This window comes from Astatotilapia calliptera, chromosome 1 (genome assembly GCF_964374335.1).
Source record: "Astatotilapia calliptera chromosome 1, fAstCal68.1, whole genome shotgun sequence".
In the NCBI taxonomy this organism is placed as follows: domain Eukaryota; kingdom Metazoa; phylum Chordata; class Actinopteri; order Cichliformes; family Cichlidae; genus Astatotilapia; species Astatotilapia calliptera.
In genome coordinates this window covers 21,456,282-21,475,297 of record NC_137422.1, presented here as the reverse complement: position 1 = coordinate 21,475,297, position 19,016 = coordinate 21,456,282, and the positions used below count along the sequence as shown (strand labels likewise).

At 41.8% G+C, this 19,016-nt stretch overlaps 1 protein-coding gene across 4 annotated transcripts in view; it reads left to right on the top strand.

Moving 5' to 3' along the window:
* Positions 1 to 19,016, top strand: part of sbf2 (SET binding factor 2) — a 106,586-nt gene that overhangs the window by 57,408 nt on the left and 30,162 nt on the right. For all 4 annotated transcript variants that reach the window (XM_026167769.2, XM_026167752.2, XM_080298352.1 and 1 more), the window contains 4 exons: positions 5,584 to 5,652; positions 16,950 to 17,120; positions 17,419 to 17,690; positions 18,709 to 18,881. In XM_026167769.2, coding sequence (XP_026023554.1) covers positions 5,584 to 5,652; positions 16,950 to 17,120; positions 17,419 to 17,690; positions 18,709 to 18,881 — 685 coding nt within the window. The remainder of the gene's footprint in view (positions 1 to 5,583; positions 5,653 to 16,949; positions 17,121 to 17,418; positions 17,691 to 18,708; positions 18,882 to 19,016) is intronic.

The following is a 19,016-nucleotide window of genomic DNA, read 5'->3' as shown; positions in this document are numbered from 1 at the left end:
CCGTGTTATTCCCACAAAATATTGAGATTTATTTTAACAAAGCACTTTTTCTAAAGCTGATATACAGGAAAATGTTTTTCAGATCCATGTAAATATTTTAGTTCAGTATCACAAAGTAGACTTTATGAGTTTAAAAGATTAGCTGTAGAGAGTCAGATAGTAATGCTTAAGGTCTCACACAGGCTTAGGGACATGTTGGCGACCACTTAGTAAACCCTGGTCACGAGGGAAGAATGCATATTCCCCAATAGACTGCGATTGTTCAATGGATGTTGCTTGCAGTCGCTGTGAAATTGAATCGGTAAGACCCAGTCATGCAAGTTTGAAGACCGATAAGTGACCTTGCCTGCTGGTAACCTCCAGTCGCGTGTGCATCCCATCACTGTTTGGTGAGTGGTTGTTGGTAGTTTTAGCGTGAAATTGGTCGTAAAGACGTACACAGTAGTGCATCCAAAATGGCCTTGTGATTGTTTTGTTTCTAGCAGGTTGCAGTTGCTGGTTTTCATGGAAGATGCCATCCCGTCTGCAAACACTTGCAAAACACTCCACGCCATCGTGAAACTATAAAAAAAATGCTATGCAAACCGGAAAAGGAGAAAGTTCATCTTCAAAGTAAAAGCTGTGATCAGGCACATCTACTTTGAAGCCATATAAAGTTTGCCTTTATTTCCAACTGTCTGGCCTTGTGTCATGAGACTTATGACCTATAAGACCTAACAATGCTTCTCAATGTTAATCAGATACTGTGTTTGTGTCTTCTTCGTGCCCTCCTGGTGGTTCAGCTCTTTGTCAAAGCAAGTACGTAGTGTGGTTGTTTTTTTGTTTTTTTTTTGCAGCTTATAAAAAGTCTGTAAAGCTTTACTCAAACGGAGCAGTTGGTCTTAATTGGTAGTTACCCTTGTTTTATTAGTGTGAATAAACCCATCTGAGGGATTTTAAAAATGTAAGCAATAGTCAAAAAGTACAGCATTTATAGAGTGACTTGAGATTCCAGTCATTCCCCCCCAAATAACAGAAAACCAATTAATCCCACCATCTGCTAGGGACGTGCAAAATGTGCACGTTGCTTCAGAGTTGTTCAAATGGAGTTTTGATGAATTTGGCCTTTCGAGAACAGGAAGAGAAAAGTAGTTTGTTGGCATTTGGTTGTCTTCATTTTCAGGATCAGAGACTTTATCGCTGGTCTGCATTTACCAAGGCTTTATAAAACCAAAATCTCGTTTGCACAGCCTCTTTAGTTCAATTCTATCTCAAGTATAAATCAAACGCGTGCTTTCATGTTGTTTCATGTTGTTACATGAAAGCTGGTGCGTCATTTGGTCTTCACCATCAGAACAAAATCTGCAAACCTGGGCTTAAATTTTTCTTTCACCCAAACAAATGAACCTGTTGAACAGGTATGCTCTAGGAAAATGAATAGGTCATCTGTATCTTTAGTGCTGTCTGCAATTCAAGCAAGTAAACCTACATCCAAGTTGTGCTAATATTCACTATTTTCATTTGTTCTGCTCTTGTAAACTACATGTTAGACATGAACATGTTTAAAAAGAATATAAACAAAACATGTTTGCTGAAATGCTAGTACCCCAAAGGACAACGTAATAATTTCACAAATATAGACGTGGAGTACACTTTGATGAATTGCAACAAAGTATGTAATCAGCCTTTCTCTAAAAATTTTAGAATCATTTATTGTTGTTTTTAAAGATTTTATTGTTTGTTTTTGGTCTCAAAGCCAGGTTGGCTTGCAGCTCTCGGTCTTGTGTTCGTCTGGCATCTAAATATACATTTTAAGATGTGGGGCCAGTTATTACTTTTAAATTCTGCTACGTCGCCTTTGTTTCAATACCCAGCAAAACAAGGACCCCATAAAGATGTCACAGAGCGTGCCGCGGCCGGCCGGATTGTGTCTGTGTGTGCGTGTTCAAAGGTCCTTCAGAGCTTCACAAAGCCAAAGTGACCTATTCTGCAAAAAATGTTCATGCTTCTTGCATGATGACAGCCACAGGCCGCCTCAGTATTTGTGGCGCGTGTGTTGATCTGACACGTTGATTTGCAGTGACATCATCATTAAGAAACCACTTACAAGATTTATCGTTAAACTGTCAACGGCTGTGTGACTTTTCTGTTTTCTGGTTACAATCAGAGTTTTCCTTTGAAAGAGTTAGCAGGATGTGTGCGCCACAGAGTAGGCTAAAGGTTGAGGCGCTGGAATCAGATGAAACTGTACCTTGGAAGTATGTATGAACTAGCTTTTCTTTCTTTGGCTATCTCGTTAGGCGCGCTAACAATCTGTGAGTGTCTGTAAGAAATTTACAGTTGTGCATTTTTTCCTGTTTAAGCATCTGTTGTTGGCCTTATCTCTGCTGTGTTTCTCTGCCATGAGTAATACCCCCCTTATTGAGGCATTTATGTTAATTGCTCATTTATATGAGTGTGCGTGCGCATGTGCGTGCATGCGCTGGTCAATGCTCTAGCATTTAGAAGTAAAAGTTGCGCAAACCATGTGGGGGAACAAGCCCTGCTGTGGATGTGTCCTGGCATTCCAACCATTTCCTGTCTGATAGGATTATTAGCCTTCTGTGCTCTGCTCTCTCATGGCCTGCAGCGTCATGATGGTGCTCACGGACACGCTCCGAATGGAGGTTTACTGTGAGAGGGTGTCAGAGTCCGAGGTCTATGGGGAGAGATCGCCTCGGCGCAGAGTCCATGCGTCATTTATGATCCCGACCTCAAACGTGTGACATGGAAAAGTGTACAGTAATGCATATTAAGCATAGATGTTGTTGTCGGGTGGAGGGTGAACTCCATCTAACTGTCCTATATGGACTGCATGTTGCCACATCTGAGCTGATGAACGCTGATGTACCCTTTACCCTCACCCGTCCACCCCCTCTAGCTTAATTTCTACCCGCTGCACTTTAATCACTTTGAACATTTCCATTAATAGTTATTAGTGATTACATTTGTACATTATTTAGCTCATAAATTAGTCTCTTGCTGTGAGAAAATGCCCTCTTGTCTGCCTTAGTGGTCCTAATGGACTGCCTTATGTAACTCACTGGTCACTGGGAATCTGTACTTAGTATCATTCCCATGTTCGGATAAATGTTTCTCAAGGATGTGCACCAGTGTGGCCAGGTAAACATCAGTGCTAATCGGATATCTTGCTTTCACTACGGAATTTCTGTTTATTGCTCATCCGGGTGACACAAATGTCAGCTATGTTGCTTATTTTTGCCTAATTCCTTTTCCTATTCGTAATTCCAGACGCAATTAACAGTAATAGGCTATGAGGCAGGCGCTGCTCTGTTTGCCCTCTGCCATGAAAGTCTCATAAATGCATGCCACAAGTGTCATCCCACAGCTTTCCTGGAAGGTGCTAACACAGGAAGTTAGTGTTTGCTCACATCCTACAGCGTTTTGTGTCACATGCTGACAGCCTCCTTGTGTTTGTCCAGTGCATACGTGTCTGAAACAGAATAGCGGTGTTAGTCATCCTCGCTGTTATAGCTCCAGCAGGCTAAAGAATGAGGGAAAAAGGTTAGACACATAGTAAATAATGGAAGGAAATGGAGGCTGCAGGGTGTCCGTGCAAACCGCAACATCTTCTTCTCCCTCTATTCTTGAAAACCCAAATAACATATGTTAAGGACGAGTTCCCCACCATGAACCGTGTGGACGCTGTGAGAATGACTGAGTGCTTAATGCAGTAACTTTTTGTCAAGTGTTTGATGGACTACAAGCACTCATTCAGTCTAATCTGCTGGAGATTTCACTGCTATCTCTTCACTTTGTTACTCGACCTCAAAAGCTTTTGAGCTGTCACTTATCTTCTCTGGCTGTTCACAGGAGATTAAGGTGGAGGTTAAGTGTGGCTTAAGTGAAGCCGATTAAGTCTTCTTTATATGAAAGGTGATATGGTGAAGTATCTAAACCCCTCCCCTTTCCCACCTCCAGCCATTCTTGGACCATTTTGGTTAAAAAGGCTCCGGTCACCGCTAAATTTCTGTTTTTTTCCTTGGAAGAGTACTCATTTGTAAAATAGTCACACTCTTCTGCCTGTGCATTTCCACTTGTTGTTCTATTTTGTCTGGGGTCCATGAACTCCAGTGACCTGCAGCTTTGTCGAGGATGCTGGGTAAACAATGCTTTGGTGCCGCTCCAGTAAGCTGGAACATTTGACCACAGCCCCAATGACTGCAAAGAAGAAGGAAAAAAACTAGCAACAAGAAAACTAAAGCAGAAACTGTGTTGCTTTGTCGACGGGGGGGCACTGGCTTTCATGTGTTTTGCATTTTCTCCCCTTTGTACATTCTTGCCTGTGCGCATTTTCAGGAGTGGCGGCAAGAGGGCCCCCCATTACAGACCACTATCAGAAAGTGGAGCATTCCTCCGCCTATCTCCCTCTCCAAAATGAAGCACTCTGATAGTATGTTGTTTTTGAAGAACACAGTCATGGTTTTAAGAGTCTCGTTTTCACGTGACGTTGGTCCAAAACCAATACATTAAATATGAAAACATTTGTCATACAGGGGTTTTTTTGGTTTTTTTTTTAATGACTCGGGGTTATCCGGTGCGGCACAAGGTCAAAATCAGTGCTGTTGTTTGTACATGGTCTTAAATCAAGTTTCCTCTGGCTGTTTTCATTTGCAGAGTTCAACGAATAAATCCCAACAAAGCTTACTGCACATAAGTACCAATTTCCTGTGGGTGAAGCACTTTTGAGTCCAACTCAACTCTTTTTCTTTTGTTCCCCATTGTTTTCTATGGTCTGTGTAAGAAAAGTTTAGTTTGGGCCCCTAAGCGCCTCCCACCTTCAGCCTCCCGTGTAGTGATTTTTTTGTCTTAATGCCATCCTTTTAAAAGTGCTGTTAAGCACCGCCTCTCTGACCTGAAACAGTCTCAGATACAGAGACTCATTGGAATGGTGTGTAAATGTCAAAGAGGGAATATTTTCAACCAATCCCTTTTGAAATAAAATAAAAAACACCTATAAAAAAAAGAAAATTGAATTTGCTTTCTGGCTGGTCGTGGATGCTTGATTAATGGCCAAAATAACTGCACTTTACGCAACATTTTGTGATTATTATTTTTTTAATTAGCCTTGTATGGCAGTCTAGCTGAATCAATATCAATAAATTGAAGACTTGGACACACTTGACAGTCGTGTCAAGGCAGGAATTATATAAGAAGATTGAAAGCATATGTCATAACGGTGCAAAAGAGCAGAGTGAGGGGATTTGGCAGGCCTAGTTTTGAGCTTTGCCCTGACATTTAACAGAACAGTGTCTTTATGTAACAGGACGTTAGAAATGCTGAAGATGGATTCTTTGCCACCCAAAGTTCTCCCAAAGTCACATTTCTGCATTGCTAATTTGTAGCTGTTGATCAGCAGAGCCCTCAAAGACCATGTTTCTGCTGTTGTTGTGCAATTTAAAATTGTGTTGACATCATAAAATATTTTCACACAAAGTTATCAAACCTGATGATAGTAGGGTTGAAAAGATGTTCTCTCCGAGTCTCGCACCATGCTTTGTTTCCTGCCCTGTTCTCACTTCTCTCTTACTTTTCACCCCGCAGGACTGCTCCACCTCTGAGGAGTTCACAGTGGCTGCTGCACTGCTGCCCCTGTCAACAGCATTTTACAGGGTAAGGAAATAATAATTCTATCAAAGCATAGAAATGTGTGCCTTGAATGTAAATCTTTTGCTCCACCTGTTTTCTCAATGCCGTCTATATCATCTAAGGGATCAGTTTAACTTTTTTATGTGAAAAAGAAAGTTTCCCCAGGCTTTCTGCAGTCCTGTGAAGAACTAGGCAAACCTTTGATGCTTCGATAAGAATTGATATAGTAAGTAAGCTGCATTCAAGCCTCATATCACCAAGCACAATGCAAAGTGTTGGATGCAGTGGTGTAAAGCACCCCACCGCTGGAATCTAGGGCAGTGAGACGTGATCTCTGGAGTGACGAATGAACAGTTTGGGGATGGCCCCTTGCTGTTTCAACATGACTTGACACTAATACACAAAGCAAGATTCATAAATGGATGAGTGAGTTTGGTGTCGAAGAACTTGAATGGCCTGCACAGAGCCCTGACCTCAACCCGATAGAACAATTTTGGGATGAATTAATGGAGACCAGGCCTTCTCGTCGAACATCGGCATCTTATCTCACAAGCGCACTTCTGGAAGAATCGTCAAAAATGACCATAAACACAGTCCTAAACCTTGTAGAAAGCCTTCCCAGAAGAGTTGAAGCTGGTATAGCAGCAAAGCGAGGGCCAATATCATATTAAACATCATAAGATTATATTAAGAATGGCATGTCACTTGAATTCATAAGCTTGTGAAGGCAGAAGAAAAAATACTGTTGACAATATTGTGTAGCAGCACGACTTAGGTTTACAAAAGTGCATCTGAAGAAACCACAAGATCTCTGGAACAATGTCCTTTGGACAGTTAGACCAAAATGGAGAAATCCATCATATCAGCAGAAACACCTGACCACCTACCCACTTCTAACCACGGTGGTGAAGGGGTGATTTGATTATTTGGGCTTGTTTTGCAACCACGTTGAAAGCTATTGTTGCTAAAGGTGGTTTTACAATATAATCTATCAAGGAGTGTGCTTAGGTTTTCACATGACTGCATTAATACCTGGGAACTTTCTTTTTCCACACAGCTGTATGCAAATATTCACTTACCCCCTGTGGTTTCTAGCCATGCATATAGTCTAGTTTAATAAGTGAAACTACTGTCTCTAAATATTTAAAACAATCTTAGATAAATTATTGATTTGAGCTTATCAGCGCATTGACAGATGGTACCGGACTGGACTCTTTTAAACCTGTCAGCCTAAACATGTTAAATATGTTGCTCCTAAATCTCATCAAACTGAACCTGCAAACATTGACTCCTGTTGAACAGATCAGCTCTGGGGATTACATTAAACAAGGCAGTTCCTGTCAGTATTTTGGACCATCACTGTCTGTAATTCCACTTTGGAGGTCTTGTGAATTTCTCTGTTTTGGTTTCTTGCTGGCTGTTGTGAATAGTAGATGGGCTTGTGTACACAGCTGGTTTAAGGAACTGAACTGTTAACCATTTCCCTTGTCTTCGCCCTGCCGTAACTGCCACCGCAAGTGTGATAATGCATAAACAGTGAAGTGCAGTAACAGCGGATTTCGACTAATAAAATGCAGATATATCAGCTTTGTCTTAGTTTTATTGAAGATATTTGGGTAGCGAGATGCATGTCAGTCAAAATGTAACCACAAGCTGGATACAGCGTCTGTTACATGCTTGTCCATGTCAGTGAACCTTCTTTTTTCCCATGACCCACGCCACACACCTCTCAATCATCAATTTTACTGGCAGCCCAAGAGTTTCAAGTGGTAGTTGACCTTAACTTAACATTGCCTTCACAATAGAGAAGTTTCTACACAGGGAATAACCAGAGAAAGAACTGCTTACTTGACTTTTCGACCCCTGCTAGAAGCACACAGTATTTTAAAGCCAGCCGTGGCCTTTGGTTTCCAAATCATCTAATCAACCACAACTATGTCCTTGCAGCTTACTTGTTGCTATAGGAACAGACACAACTGTCCACACTGGCTTTTTGTTGGATACCAGTGCTGTACCCTGATGGGCTGGACTGGGAACTGGCCTGCTCTGTGCCACCACATGACTTATTCAGTTCACATGCATCAGGCTGATGTAACTTTGTTTGATATTTGTTGTTTTTCTCGTTTCTCTTCAAACCCACCAGGACTGAAACTTTCTCTCATGTAAAATTACTTCTCGTTACAAAGTGGTTTCTGTCTCAACTATGTTAGCTGATCATAAGTCACAGTTACCACACACTGCAGCGATTTCCTCCCTTTTCAGTTAGAAGATTAAAAATAATGCCTTTTGTGGCACAGACAGCTTGTTAGAAGTAAAGACATTTAGAGAAAGCCATTTTTCTTTGTTGTTTACAGATGATTGGAATAATGACAGCACTGAGCTGTGTTTCATCCAAAGGGGGAAAAGTAAAGTGAGGTCACGAAGGAATCTGCCAAAAATGTCTGTAATCTCTGGTTTAATAAAACAAGGATCATGCAGTGGAAATGTGAGAAAAACAAAGCGTGGTAATGGAGCATGGCAGCAGCTGTCATTTTGGGTGGGGACTGTGAGGCATGCATGATCTGATATCTCACAATTGATTTCCATACCCTGTTTCACATGTTTCTGTACATGTTTAATATTTTTATTCATTATTTCCACATTTGTGTGTGCAGCTAAGAAAAATCTTGTATCAAAAAGTATTTTTGATACCGATACCTAATATCGGATCGGTCCATCTCTAATATAGTGTAGGGTTGGGCGATATGTAAAAAATTTCCAACTGACAATCGTCAGTCCAATAATCGACGATGGGCAATATATTCGCGCATGCACAGACCTTTTGATGGGCGGAGCAATGTAATCATGCACAGACTGATTTGCACGTGTACAACACAGAAGTCCGAACATGGACAAACTAATTTCCATAAAAAACATTAGGACTGTCAGCGTTAACGCGGTCATCACGATTAACGCGATTAAAATTTTTAACACAATCAACCCATCTGAGGCGCAGAATGAACGAACTTTGGACAAACTGCCCGAAAAACGTTGATAGAGACATTTCAGGGATTTTGACTCAGTCTGTGCTCCAGATGGGTTAATTGTTAATCGGTGATGACGGCGCGTTAACACTGACAGCACTAAAAATATATATATAAAGTCGCCAATTTGGGATGAAAGAGGCAAACTTAAGGATGGAACCAAAGTGGTGTGCCGCTTGTGCAGACGTATTGTTCGAGTAAAGTACTCAAGCAAGACTAACTTGCATGAGCACGTACGTGTCCACCATCCGGCTGAGTATGCTAGGCTATCACCAGAGTCTGCAGGTCCATCAACAAGCATTTGGGCGCACTCTGAGGATGGTGCATTTGCTCGCAGATGAAAGAGGGTGCTGTTAAAACAGCGTTATTATTTTTTTTCTGACTGCTTCTATTAGCTCCATCATTATTAGCAAGCTTACTCATGGGCAAATAAATAAATAACTTGTCCTTGGAAAAACGATAGTCGATATATATTCGTCACCCAACCCTCATATAGTGCCAATCTAAACTCAACCCTACACAATCTTAGAAAGACATGATGTAGGAGTTTTGATAGATGCTCTTACTTTGCTTTCACATAAAGACACTGTGGCATGCCAAAGCTGTAAATCATGTGGATGTAGTAATTAAACTGTTACTAATATTACTACAGTGACTGCTCAAAATGTCTTTTCTGAAAAAGGCTACTGTCTCCTTCCTCCTGACGTTTTCCTTCCTTTAGTCACGTTTTTTTTGTTTTAGTGTTGTGTTTGCCTGAAGAGCCCCTGCACATATTTGGCCGGATTATCTTAAAATACCTTTTCTTATGATAGCATCACACAGTTGCTGCAGGTTTCTCGGCTCCACATTCATGACGTGAATCTCCCGTTCCACCACATCCCAGGGGTGCTCTTTTGGATAGAGATCTGGTGACGGTGGAGGTTATATGACTACAGTGAACTTATTGTTATGTTCAAGGAACCAGTTTGAAATAATTTGATCTTCGTGACATGGTCCATTTTCCTACTGGAAGCAGCCATCAGGAGGTGGACATGGTCAGCAACAATACTCAGGTAGTTTGTGGTAAACAATGCTCAGTTGGTACTAACGCAGGCGTCGGCAGCCTTCAACATCAAAGGAACCTTTATAGAAACACAGGCGGTTGACGGAGGACAGATGTAATGGGAGAGAATAAATTAATACATATAGTATATGTACTAATGGGGGTTACGGTTAACCCTAATTATAACCCATGGCTCACCAGCCACAGGTTGCCAACCTCTGAATTAAGGAGACCAAAGTATGCCAAGAAAATATCCCCCACACCATTACAGCTTGACAAAGGCCTGCAGTGTTGATACAAAGCAGGATGGATGTTGTGTGTCATATTGTTTACACCAAATTCTGACCCTATCATTCAGATGATGCAGCAAAAATCAAGACCAGACCTGACTCTCTTGTCCAATTTTGGTGAGCCAGTGGAGCCTTCGTTTATTGTTCAGGTTCGCTGCGGACGTCTGCTGCTGTAGTCCATCTGCTTCGAGGTTCAACGCGTTGTGCATTGATGATTGATGATGCTCCTTTGCATACCTTAGTTATAACCAGTGATCATTTGAGTTGCTGGTGCCTTTCTGTCAGGTCGAAGCAGTCTGACCTCTAGCATCAACAAGACATTTTCACAAAAAGACTGACAGTGCCGCCCACTGAAGCTCTTTTTCAGACCATCCGCTGTAAATGCTAGTGATGGTTGCGTTGAATGTTTAAAAATCCAGGAGTCTGTGAAATACTCAGACTAACCTGTCTGGGCAGGCTGTTGCTTCCAGCTGTTCCTAGAAGGCTTTTGTCTTAGTTCATTACATAAGTGCACCATCAGAAAGCAGCAAAGTCTATCCATAAGCATCTCCAACACAAAAATAAATCAAATGACATTGTAGTCCTCACTTCAGATAGGTGAGGTCTCACAGTTTAATCATTCCTTGATCCGTTGACTGAATATTTTCAAAATTGTGTAAAGATGTGTTCCTGTTTTTCAGAACCCGTAGAACAACAAGAGCATGTCATTTATCTTGTCCTGAGTAATACTGCTTTAGTAAGCCTTCTGCAGGACTTTCCATAATTGTGTAATAAAGCTGTGATGAATGCTCACCTAAAAGGCACCTATTGTATAAATGAGAGGCTTCAGTCCCAATAAACCACACATTTAGATGGTAAATGGTCTGTATTTGTATAGCGCTTTTCTAGTCCCTAAGGACCCCAAAGCACTTTACACAACCAGTCATCCACCCATTCACACACACATTCACACACTGGTGATGGCAAGCCACATTGTAGCCACAGCCGAAGTTTGATTTGTTGCAATAAAGTGTAACAGTCCAGTACCATTGTTGCATGAGAAAAGGTTTTCCAAGTTTCCAAATAATTTCCATTGTAACAGTCTTGAAAGAGTCTCCTAAGCAGGAATTTTTGCAATTTTGATATAAAATGATTCAAAGATAAATGAGTTTCTATTTTTTGTTTTCATTTAAGTCAGAGTCTAAGCACACTTTAATCAATGATGCACATTTCTCACTGTGGGGAAAAAACTTTTCCTTTTGCACTACAAGCCAAACTTTGGGTAAAAATTATCCCTCCTCTGTTCAGACAGTGCACTTTAAAGACTGTTAGTTCAAGGTTAGGAGTCAGACATTGGTCAAGTTCCTGTTTGATATTCTTGGCCAGACTTTGGCAGGCTCACAGTGTGTTCATGCTTACAGTGGCACTGTCCCCACGGCCTTCGAGTCTCCAGGTCGGGTAATGTGGGAAGCTTTCTCTCTCTCTCGCGCTCTCTCGCTTTCGCTCTCAGCTCATGTCCCTGAAGCTGCTGGATAGAGACCGTGTTTATTCTTATGGCTGGCCATATAATTCACACTAAAACCCTATGTTATTGACCCAAATTCTCTATTAAGTTGTTTTGCTTTCCCCTCAGCTTATCCCTCTCCTGAATGTTTTGCTCACACTAAAACGGTGTAAATATTACAGAATGTCTAGTCTAAATCATGCATGTCATTTGGCCTGTGCAGGTAAATTTTATTTAAATGCCTCGCAGCCTTTGGACAGCGGCCCATTTGTTAAAGGCGAGGTCTTCTCTTATGCATTGTCTAGTGAGACGTGGGTTTATCAGGAGATGAACGGGTGTCATTGATGCATGGAAGTGTTATTCTGCCCTTTTACTGCCCCACTTGATCCCTTTCTCCTGACATTTGAATGTGTCGCCAGATTAAATGCCTCCGCGTGGGGGAAAATGCAGATTGAATGCAGCAGCCGTTTGAAAACCCAAACACAAGACTGGATGACTTGCACAACAAGAGCACTTGACTGTTAGCATTCTTTCATCCAGAGTTTATGCCTGGAGGCATTTGGCAGCTCGTTCTGTCAAACTGCTCTCCACTTTGTCCCCACAAGGAAGATGACGTACTCCGTGACCCCTGACTATCTCCAAAATGCCTCACCGTATCTGTGTTTTCATTTTTCTTTTGGAACATTTATGTTACTTGTACATTGTGTTTTTGCACAGTTGTGGATGCCACGATAGGCATGTTTATTAGTATGACTGTCGGCATGTGTTTCTTTGTTTGTTTGACTTGAATACGCTATTTGAAGGCAGGCTTTTAGACGCTTCACGACTTTAGTAGCTCTCCTCGCAATGCGCGCACTCGTGCAAGAATTGCAAAAGTCGGAGATGGATTGTGTTCGGGTCAAGCGTGCATTCTCACTCAAGGCTGCTCCAGAAATGATGATTGTTTTTATATCAACAGTTCAGGAATGCTATGAATTCTTCCAAAGCCCGTAAATAATGTTGCTGCCCCGAAGCTGACGATGTATCAGATATAGCAGTCTGCATGCAAGTGCGTCCTCCCTTCAGCGACAACATTCTCCATCTCAGAGACAGCGGACATGCATAACGCTGCATGGCTGAGGCGGTTATCAATCATATTATGAACCTCTGGATAAAATCAGAGTTCAAAGTGGGATTCTAAATCCTGATAGCCTAATTACTGTGACTTGTGCACGGCTTTTTCTCCTTTCTGTCTCCCCTTGTGTTTTTTTATTTTGTTTTTTTCAGCTTGTTTTTACCAAGCCCTGCATTCCTCCTCTTCACCGATCACACAGCCAGATGGGGCTAATAGTGGTATGCTCCCTCCTTCCCTTCATCCTTGCTTCCTTCTATTCTTTCCTCCTCCCTTTCCTTTCTTTTCTCCTTCCCTTTTCCCTTCCTCCTTGCACATCTGTCTGGTGCTTTACAAATGAGTAAGAGCCAACCTGGGTCGAAATGACCTACAAAACTCCTGATAAGTCAAGAAAGTACAGCCACTAACAAATCGCACACACTCGGACCCTCCTACACAAACTACACACTCCCTCGCAGCATCTCTTGCAAGACACTGACAAAGGCTAGCACACAGTACCATCTAGGGGGCTGCTATTCTGTTCCTATTTGTCAGTATTTATTTATAGCTGTGATCAATTTAGCTCTGCGGAAACAGTTTATCTACACGTGTTCTCATAATGACATCCTAATGTTGTCTACAAGTATGTCTTCCGGCAGCTTGCATTTAAGCGTCAGGTGAAATCTGTGTCTAGTACGAGTGGTTTAAATGGAAGGAGAGGTAAACTGTGTGTCATAGTGCTGAGGCATCATTTAGGAACAGTTGATGGCAAGGCCCTGCAGGAAGAGCTGTTACAAATGGAAAATACAAGGATTGGACCCCCTTTTGCCTTCAAAACAGAGAGTTTGGTCCATATTAAACTGTTTGACAACATCAAACATTTGCTGAAGATTTGTCAACTGCACATCCATGATGTGAATCTCCTGTTCCACCCCAGTCCAAAGTCACTCTATTGGAGTACAGTGTCATGTTCAGGAAATTAGTTTGAGATCATTTGAACTTTGTGGCATCACAAGATGGTACGCTGTGGTCATAAAGGGATGGATAAGTGTGGCAAGAAAATATACCTGACAACATGACACCAGCAGCAGCCTTAAACCATTGTTTACGTCCATAAACAAGCCTGGTTCTGCCGGAAGTTTCTTCCTGTTAAAAGAGCGTTTTTCCTTCCCACTGTCGCCAAAGCGCTTGTTCATAGGGGGTGATATGACTGTTGGGTTTTTCTCCGTATGTATTATTGTAGGGTCTACCTTACAATATAAAGCGCCGTGAGGTGACTGCTGTTGTGATTTGGGACTGTATAAATAAAACTGAATTGAATTGAACTGAATAACATGCCATGTACCAGCAGAAATTAAGTCTCATCAGACATCAATCTTCTGTTTTGGTAGCCTCAGTTTCCCGTTCTTAGGTGATGATGGTGCATTGGTTTTATACTTCTGTTGCCCGTCTGCTTGTTGTTCATTCAGAGATGCTCTTACCTTAGTTTTAACAGGTGAATTACTTGACGTTACTCTTGTGTTTCTGTCAGCTCGAGGCAATCTGACCTCAAGTTGGCAGACTGACTCCAGACATTTACTAGTAAACACTAGTGATAGTTGTGTGGGAAATTCTCAGTTCATCAGCAGTTCAGCAAAGTCATTTAATTCACCTTTGTGCCCATTTCTGATCCTCCATCTGAACCTCAGCATGTCGTCTTGACCATGCCTACAGGCCTCAGTGTTTATTTTTATGCCATGAGATTGACTAATTTAAATATTTGAGTTAACAGCAGTTGAACAGGTGGAATGACGTGGTCAGTGAGTGTATATCTTAATATCATATCAGTTCTTTCATTGCATGGTATATCCTGCCTCTTTAATCTGTGGGGCTGAAGGTACCTGTGGAGACACAAAGAAATGCCCCAACCAGTGCGGGATCTGCACTACCACTGCAGAGCTGCACTATATAACTGCAGTATTCATGGTTTGAGTCAATGTAAAATGATGCACCTAAAACATTAAATAAAGGGTAAAAAGCTACAACAACAACAGCTGACCTTTAGTAACCTACACTGTTATTTCACATTCTTGTTCTAAATTGTGATCATTTGAATCTGTCTTGGCCTCTGTCATCAGCCAGCAGGATGTTATTGCTTCTTATTTTAAACACCTTGAAAACTCATGAAAATCTGCTGCGCTCAGCAGAGTCATGTTTCCCAAAAAAGCGGTTTCATTTGGGTAATCTAATATTAGACGAGCGGAGGAGGGCTCGGCTTCGGTTGTGTGTCAACATGTCAGAATGATTCTTTCTTTCAAGAGGTTTAACCTACACATTTTTTAAACAGTAAGACATATCTGCCAGCTCTTCTTCAATTACATGTGTTATTAAGGCGGAAAAACACATTTGTCTGAATTATGAAGAAAAACCGCTGACCTGTTAACACCCATAAACCGCTAACAAGACACAGCTCCAGAAAGACTTGCGTTATCAGTGCTATGTGCTTGCAGCTGCGGGCATTAGCTCCCAGCTCTCCTGGCTTCTGGCTTCTGGCCCATTTCACTGGGAATAAAACTGTTTTGGTTCTGTCTGTTATAATTACAGTAACCCCCACCTCCAAAGTTCTCATCCTTCAAAGGCAAACTATAAAGTGATAATAGAAACCACCGTGTTGTGTCCGGCTCAGGGGGAGGGTTCAGAAGCTAATCTAATAAAAGCCTTCAGCCTTACATATGGCTGTCAGACTTTGAAGGGAGGTGGACGGTTGTGGGCGGTTGGTTTGTGATGATAATTTAATGGCACGCCGTGCTTGTATTTGGATCGTGTTGTTCGTGGCGTGATTGATTTATTTTTTTGCTTCCCCACCACTTCCAGCGTGGTTAAACATGTGTTATTACAGTACAGTGTGCAGCAACGTTCATGTCTTGTGCTGAGGACGGTACAGTATGTTCAGAATCTGTTTTTGTAAGCAGCAGGTGATTCACTGCTTGGGCTACACTAGTGAAAAACAACAACACTGTTTTTCACTAGTGTAGGCACAAGAACGTGTGCTGCTTCATCAGTAGGAGTTGTTATCTGTTTAAGAAGTTATATCTCCAATAATGCATGCAGGATATTTTAGCTCAGGCTGGGGGAGCGTTTGTATTTATCTTCAGGAGAACAAAAAGAGAAACGTTTAGGCTCTAGACCTGAGTCCAATGTGTATTTTCATGGCTTGATAATTGTGTTTATGCAGTAAGAAGTCTTGAACCACACAAAATTATAATGATTTATTGAAACCTGTTTAAACATACTTTGAAAAAACAGTAAATCAGGCAAAAACAGAGTCTGTACAGTTCTAACAAGCACGAAAGAATCACCAGCTTTATGCTTGAACACAGCCTGAACTCTTAGGTAAACTTTTTTTGTAATTTCTTTAGTAGTGGCCTTCAGGAATACATCGCCAGATTTATTGAAAGACATTTAAAGCTCTTCTTTGGATGTTTGCTGCCTTTTTTAAATTCCATTCTCTCTCAAAATGATCCCTCACTGCTGCGGTAATGATGAGATCTCCATTCTGGGGAGACCACACCATGACTGATGGTGTTCACTTGAGCGTTTATTTCTATCTAGGTTTGCTTTTACACCATTGTCTGTGTGTTTGGAATCATTGTTCGATTGAAAATTGAAGGTGTTCTTCAATTCTTCTGAAAAATACTGAAAAAGCAGCCAGTGTCCAAAGAAAAGTTTTGATAGCTTTTCAGAAAGCTGGGGAACTATTGCTCAAGAGCACTTTACAAATTCCAAGAAAGTCTGCCTCTTTAGGGTTGATTCAAGACTTTTGCCGAGTACCGCAGATGATTTGCGTCCCCGCTTTGATTTCCATCAGAATTTAAAATGAAGTTGTGTGCCTTTGTTTGGCTGTGGAGCCACATGCTCCAGTGTGTTTGTCCTCACGGGGGGTGAAAAAGGATTTGATTGACTTTGTCAGGTTTTTAGTTGATACATGAATTCAATTTTATGAAAACAGGAAATGCAGTTGCTGTCCTAACATATATTTAATTGTAAACAATGAGACTGTCATTCGTTGTTTTTAAGCCCGACAGTCAAACATCTGGTGAGTGTCTTTTACTGTCGGAGCTGACATAAACTTTTTTTTTCTATCCTTTTTTTGTTTGTTTTAGGTTGTTTTTTATGTTTTTACTCCATCAGTCAGTCATTTAATAACCCCCAAGATTTAAATTCACGAGGGCTCTTTTCTCTTTCTACACAAGATCGCGTGTCTACACAAACATACAGTGTCGGTCACAAATCCAGTGAAAAATCAGCCCCACATAGAAAACTAACCACCAAACAGCCTGCTGTGTAATCTTGCTTCTTTTCTCTTTTTTTGTCCACATTGTCCTCACTGTGTGATCTCCGTTTTGCCTTGTAGAAGTTGGCTCCGGGAGTGAACCAGTTTGCCTACACCTGCATACAGGACCATCCCATCTGGACCAACCAGCAGTTCTGGGAAGCCACTTTCTACAGCGAAGTACAGAGCCAGATCCGAGCCCTTTATCTTAACACCCCGGAGGAAAAGGGGGGCGTCACCGCCACGTTAAAGGTAAAACAGGGATAGGAGGGACTGTTGCACATTTTGTAACAATTTTAAGTCTATTAAACTAAAAATCAGAGTGAGAAAATAATTTTATTATAATTTATTACTAATATGTAATTTTCAAGCAAATATCCGAATATAAATGCAAAATAATGCTTTTCAAAGCAATCTTGGTTTTAAGTAGCTCAACAAACCATGACATTTGGCTTCTTTAGCAAAGTTACATTCAAAGACAGTATGAATGTCAAAACAAGTTTTTGAGCAGGCTGTTAAGATGTTTATTTTCTGCTTCTACCTCCTTTAGGATGCCGGTGCCGTGCCTGCAGCGGACCGAGATGAAGAGCAGACAGCCATGGACCTAGCAGCAGAGCAGCTGCGTTTATGGCCCAGTCTGAGCAAAGACAAGCAGCAGGAGCTCGTGAAGAACGAGGAGAGCACCGTGTTCAGCCAGGCCATCCACTACGCGAGCCTCATGGTTTACCTGCTGGTGCCTTTGGACAGCAGCAAGAACAAGCTGCTGCGCAACACCCCTGCAACTGACTGGGAGAGCGGCAGTAACAGCATTGTGACAAACAGGTCAGGAGAGCGGTTTAACATCTTAAACCCGACTGCAACCTTTTTAATGTCTTTTGGCTTGTTCTGCATTTGCAAGGTAGAGCGATTAGTCTTATCTGGAAGGAAACTTCCATGTTGGGTTTCATGATTTGGGAGTATCTGTGCTTCTCTTAATAAGGTGATGATAAGCATGTGGGTGGATGTGGCAGAGCTTGCGGTCTACATGATACCTTCCTATTTAGCCAAATGGATCGCAGCTCCCCTTCTGTTTCCGGACCACATCCATCCTGTGGGCTCACATCGCTACTGCACGAAACAAGTGTGCGGCTCATTTACTTCTGCTGGAAACTTTAAAACCATCAGGTTGTCTTATACTGGAGCTACGCTGTACTCACCCAAACCAAACAAATTAAGAGTGGGAGTGATTTCCTATGTTCTATACCAACTGTGGAGACAATTAAACAGGGGAAGATCCCCTCCTTAAATGTCTTGCCCTGAAAACCGAAGGGTATTCATGTAGATTTTCTTGTTGTCATTTCTTGTTTAACTGAAGGTCAGGAGGATGTAGCTTTTTGCAGTTTTTTATATTATGTTCCTAATTGCACAAGAACACAATGTCGCTATTTTATAATGTGTTTTGTTTCTATTTATAATAAGATGAGAGAAAAGCTGCAGCCAAGAATGTATTTATGTGGAAAAGTTCTTTCAATTTCTTTTGCTTTCACCCCAGACATGTTTGCTTCCCACAGAGGACATTTGGATTTCATCACTTAGTATTTGTGCATCCAAAAGGAAAGTTGCATCAGTTTCTCATGTGAAACATTCTCCTTGGATAATAGAGTCTGAGCCAGCGATCCAGGCATCAGCACTCAGCTCATGCCAGGCTGCAAATCACTCTCACCTTCACTGCTCTTTAGCACAGTGCATGTTTAAATCCATGTCTGTCAGCACACAACTCTCACATCTAGGATCAGATCTCCTCCTGGGCATGGTGGCTTGACCTTTCTCATTTTCATTGTGTCATCGTGTGTGTTTGCAGCATTGCTGGCAGTGTGGCAGAGAGCTTTGATACTGAAAGTGGGTTTGAGGACTCGGAAAACAGCGACGTCGCCAACTCTGTGGTTCGGTTTGTGGCCCGCTTCATCGATAAGGTGTGCACAGAGAGCGGCGTGACACAGGAGCACATTAAGAGCCTGCACAGCATGATCCCAGGTACAGCACTAACTGTATTTATTCACTCTCTGTCACAACCCTGATTCCCTCAGCTGTATTCAGAGTAAAACCTTCGATTTGTGTTTTCTCAGCTCAGGCCAACAGCAACAGAGGCCTGTGAGCTCATTAAACTCC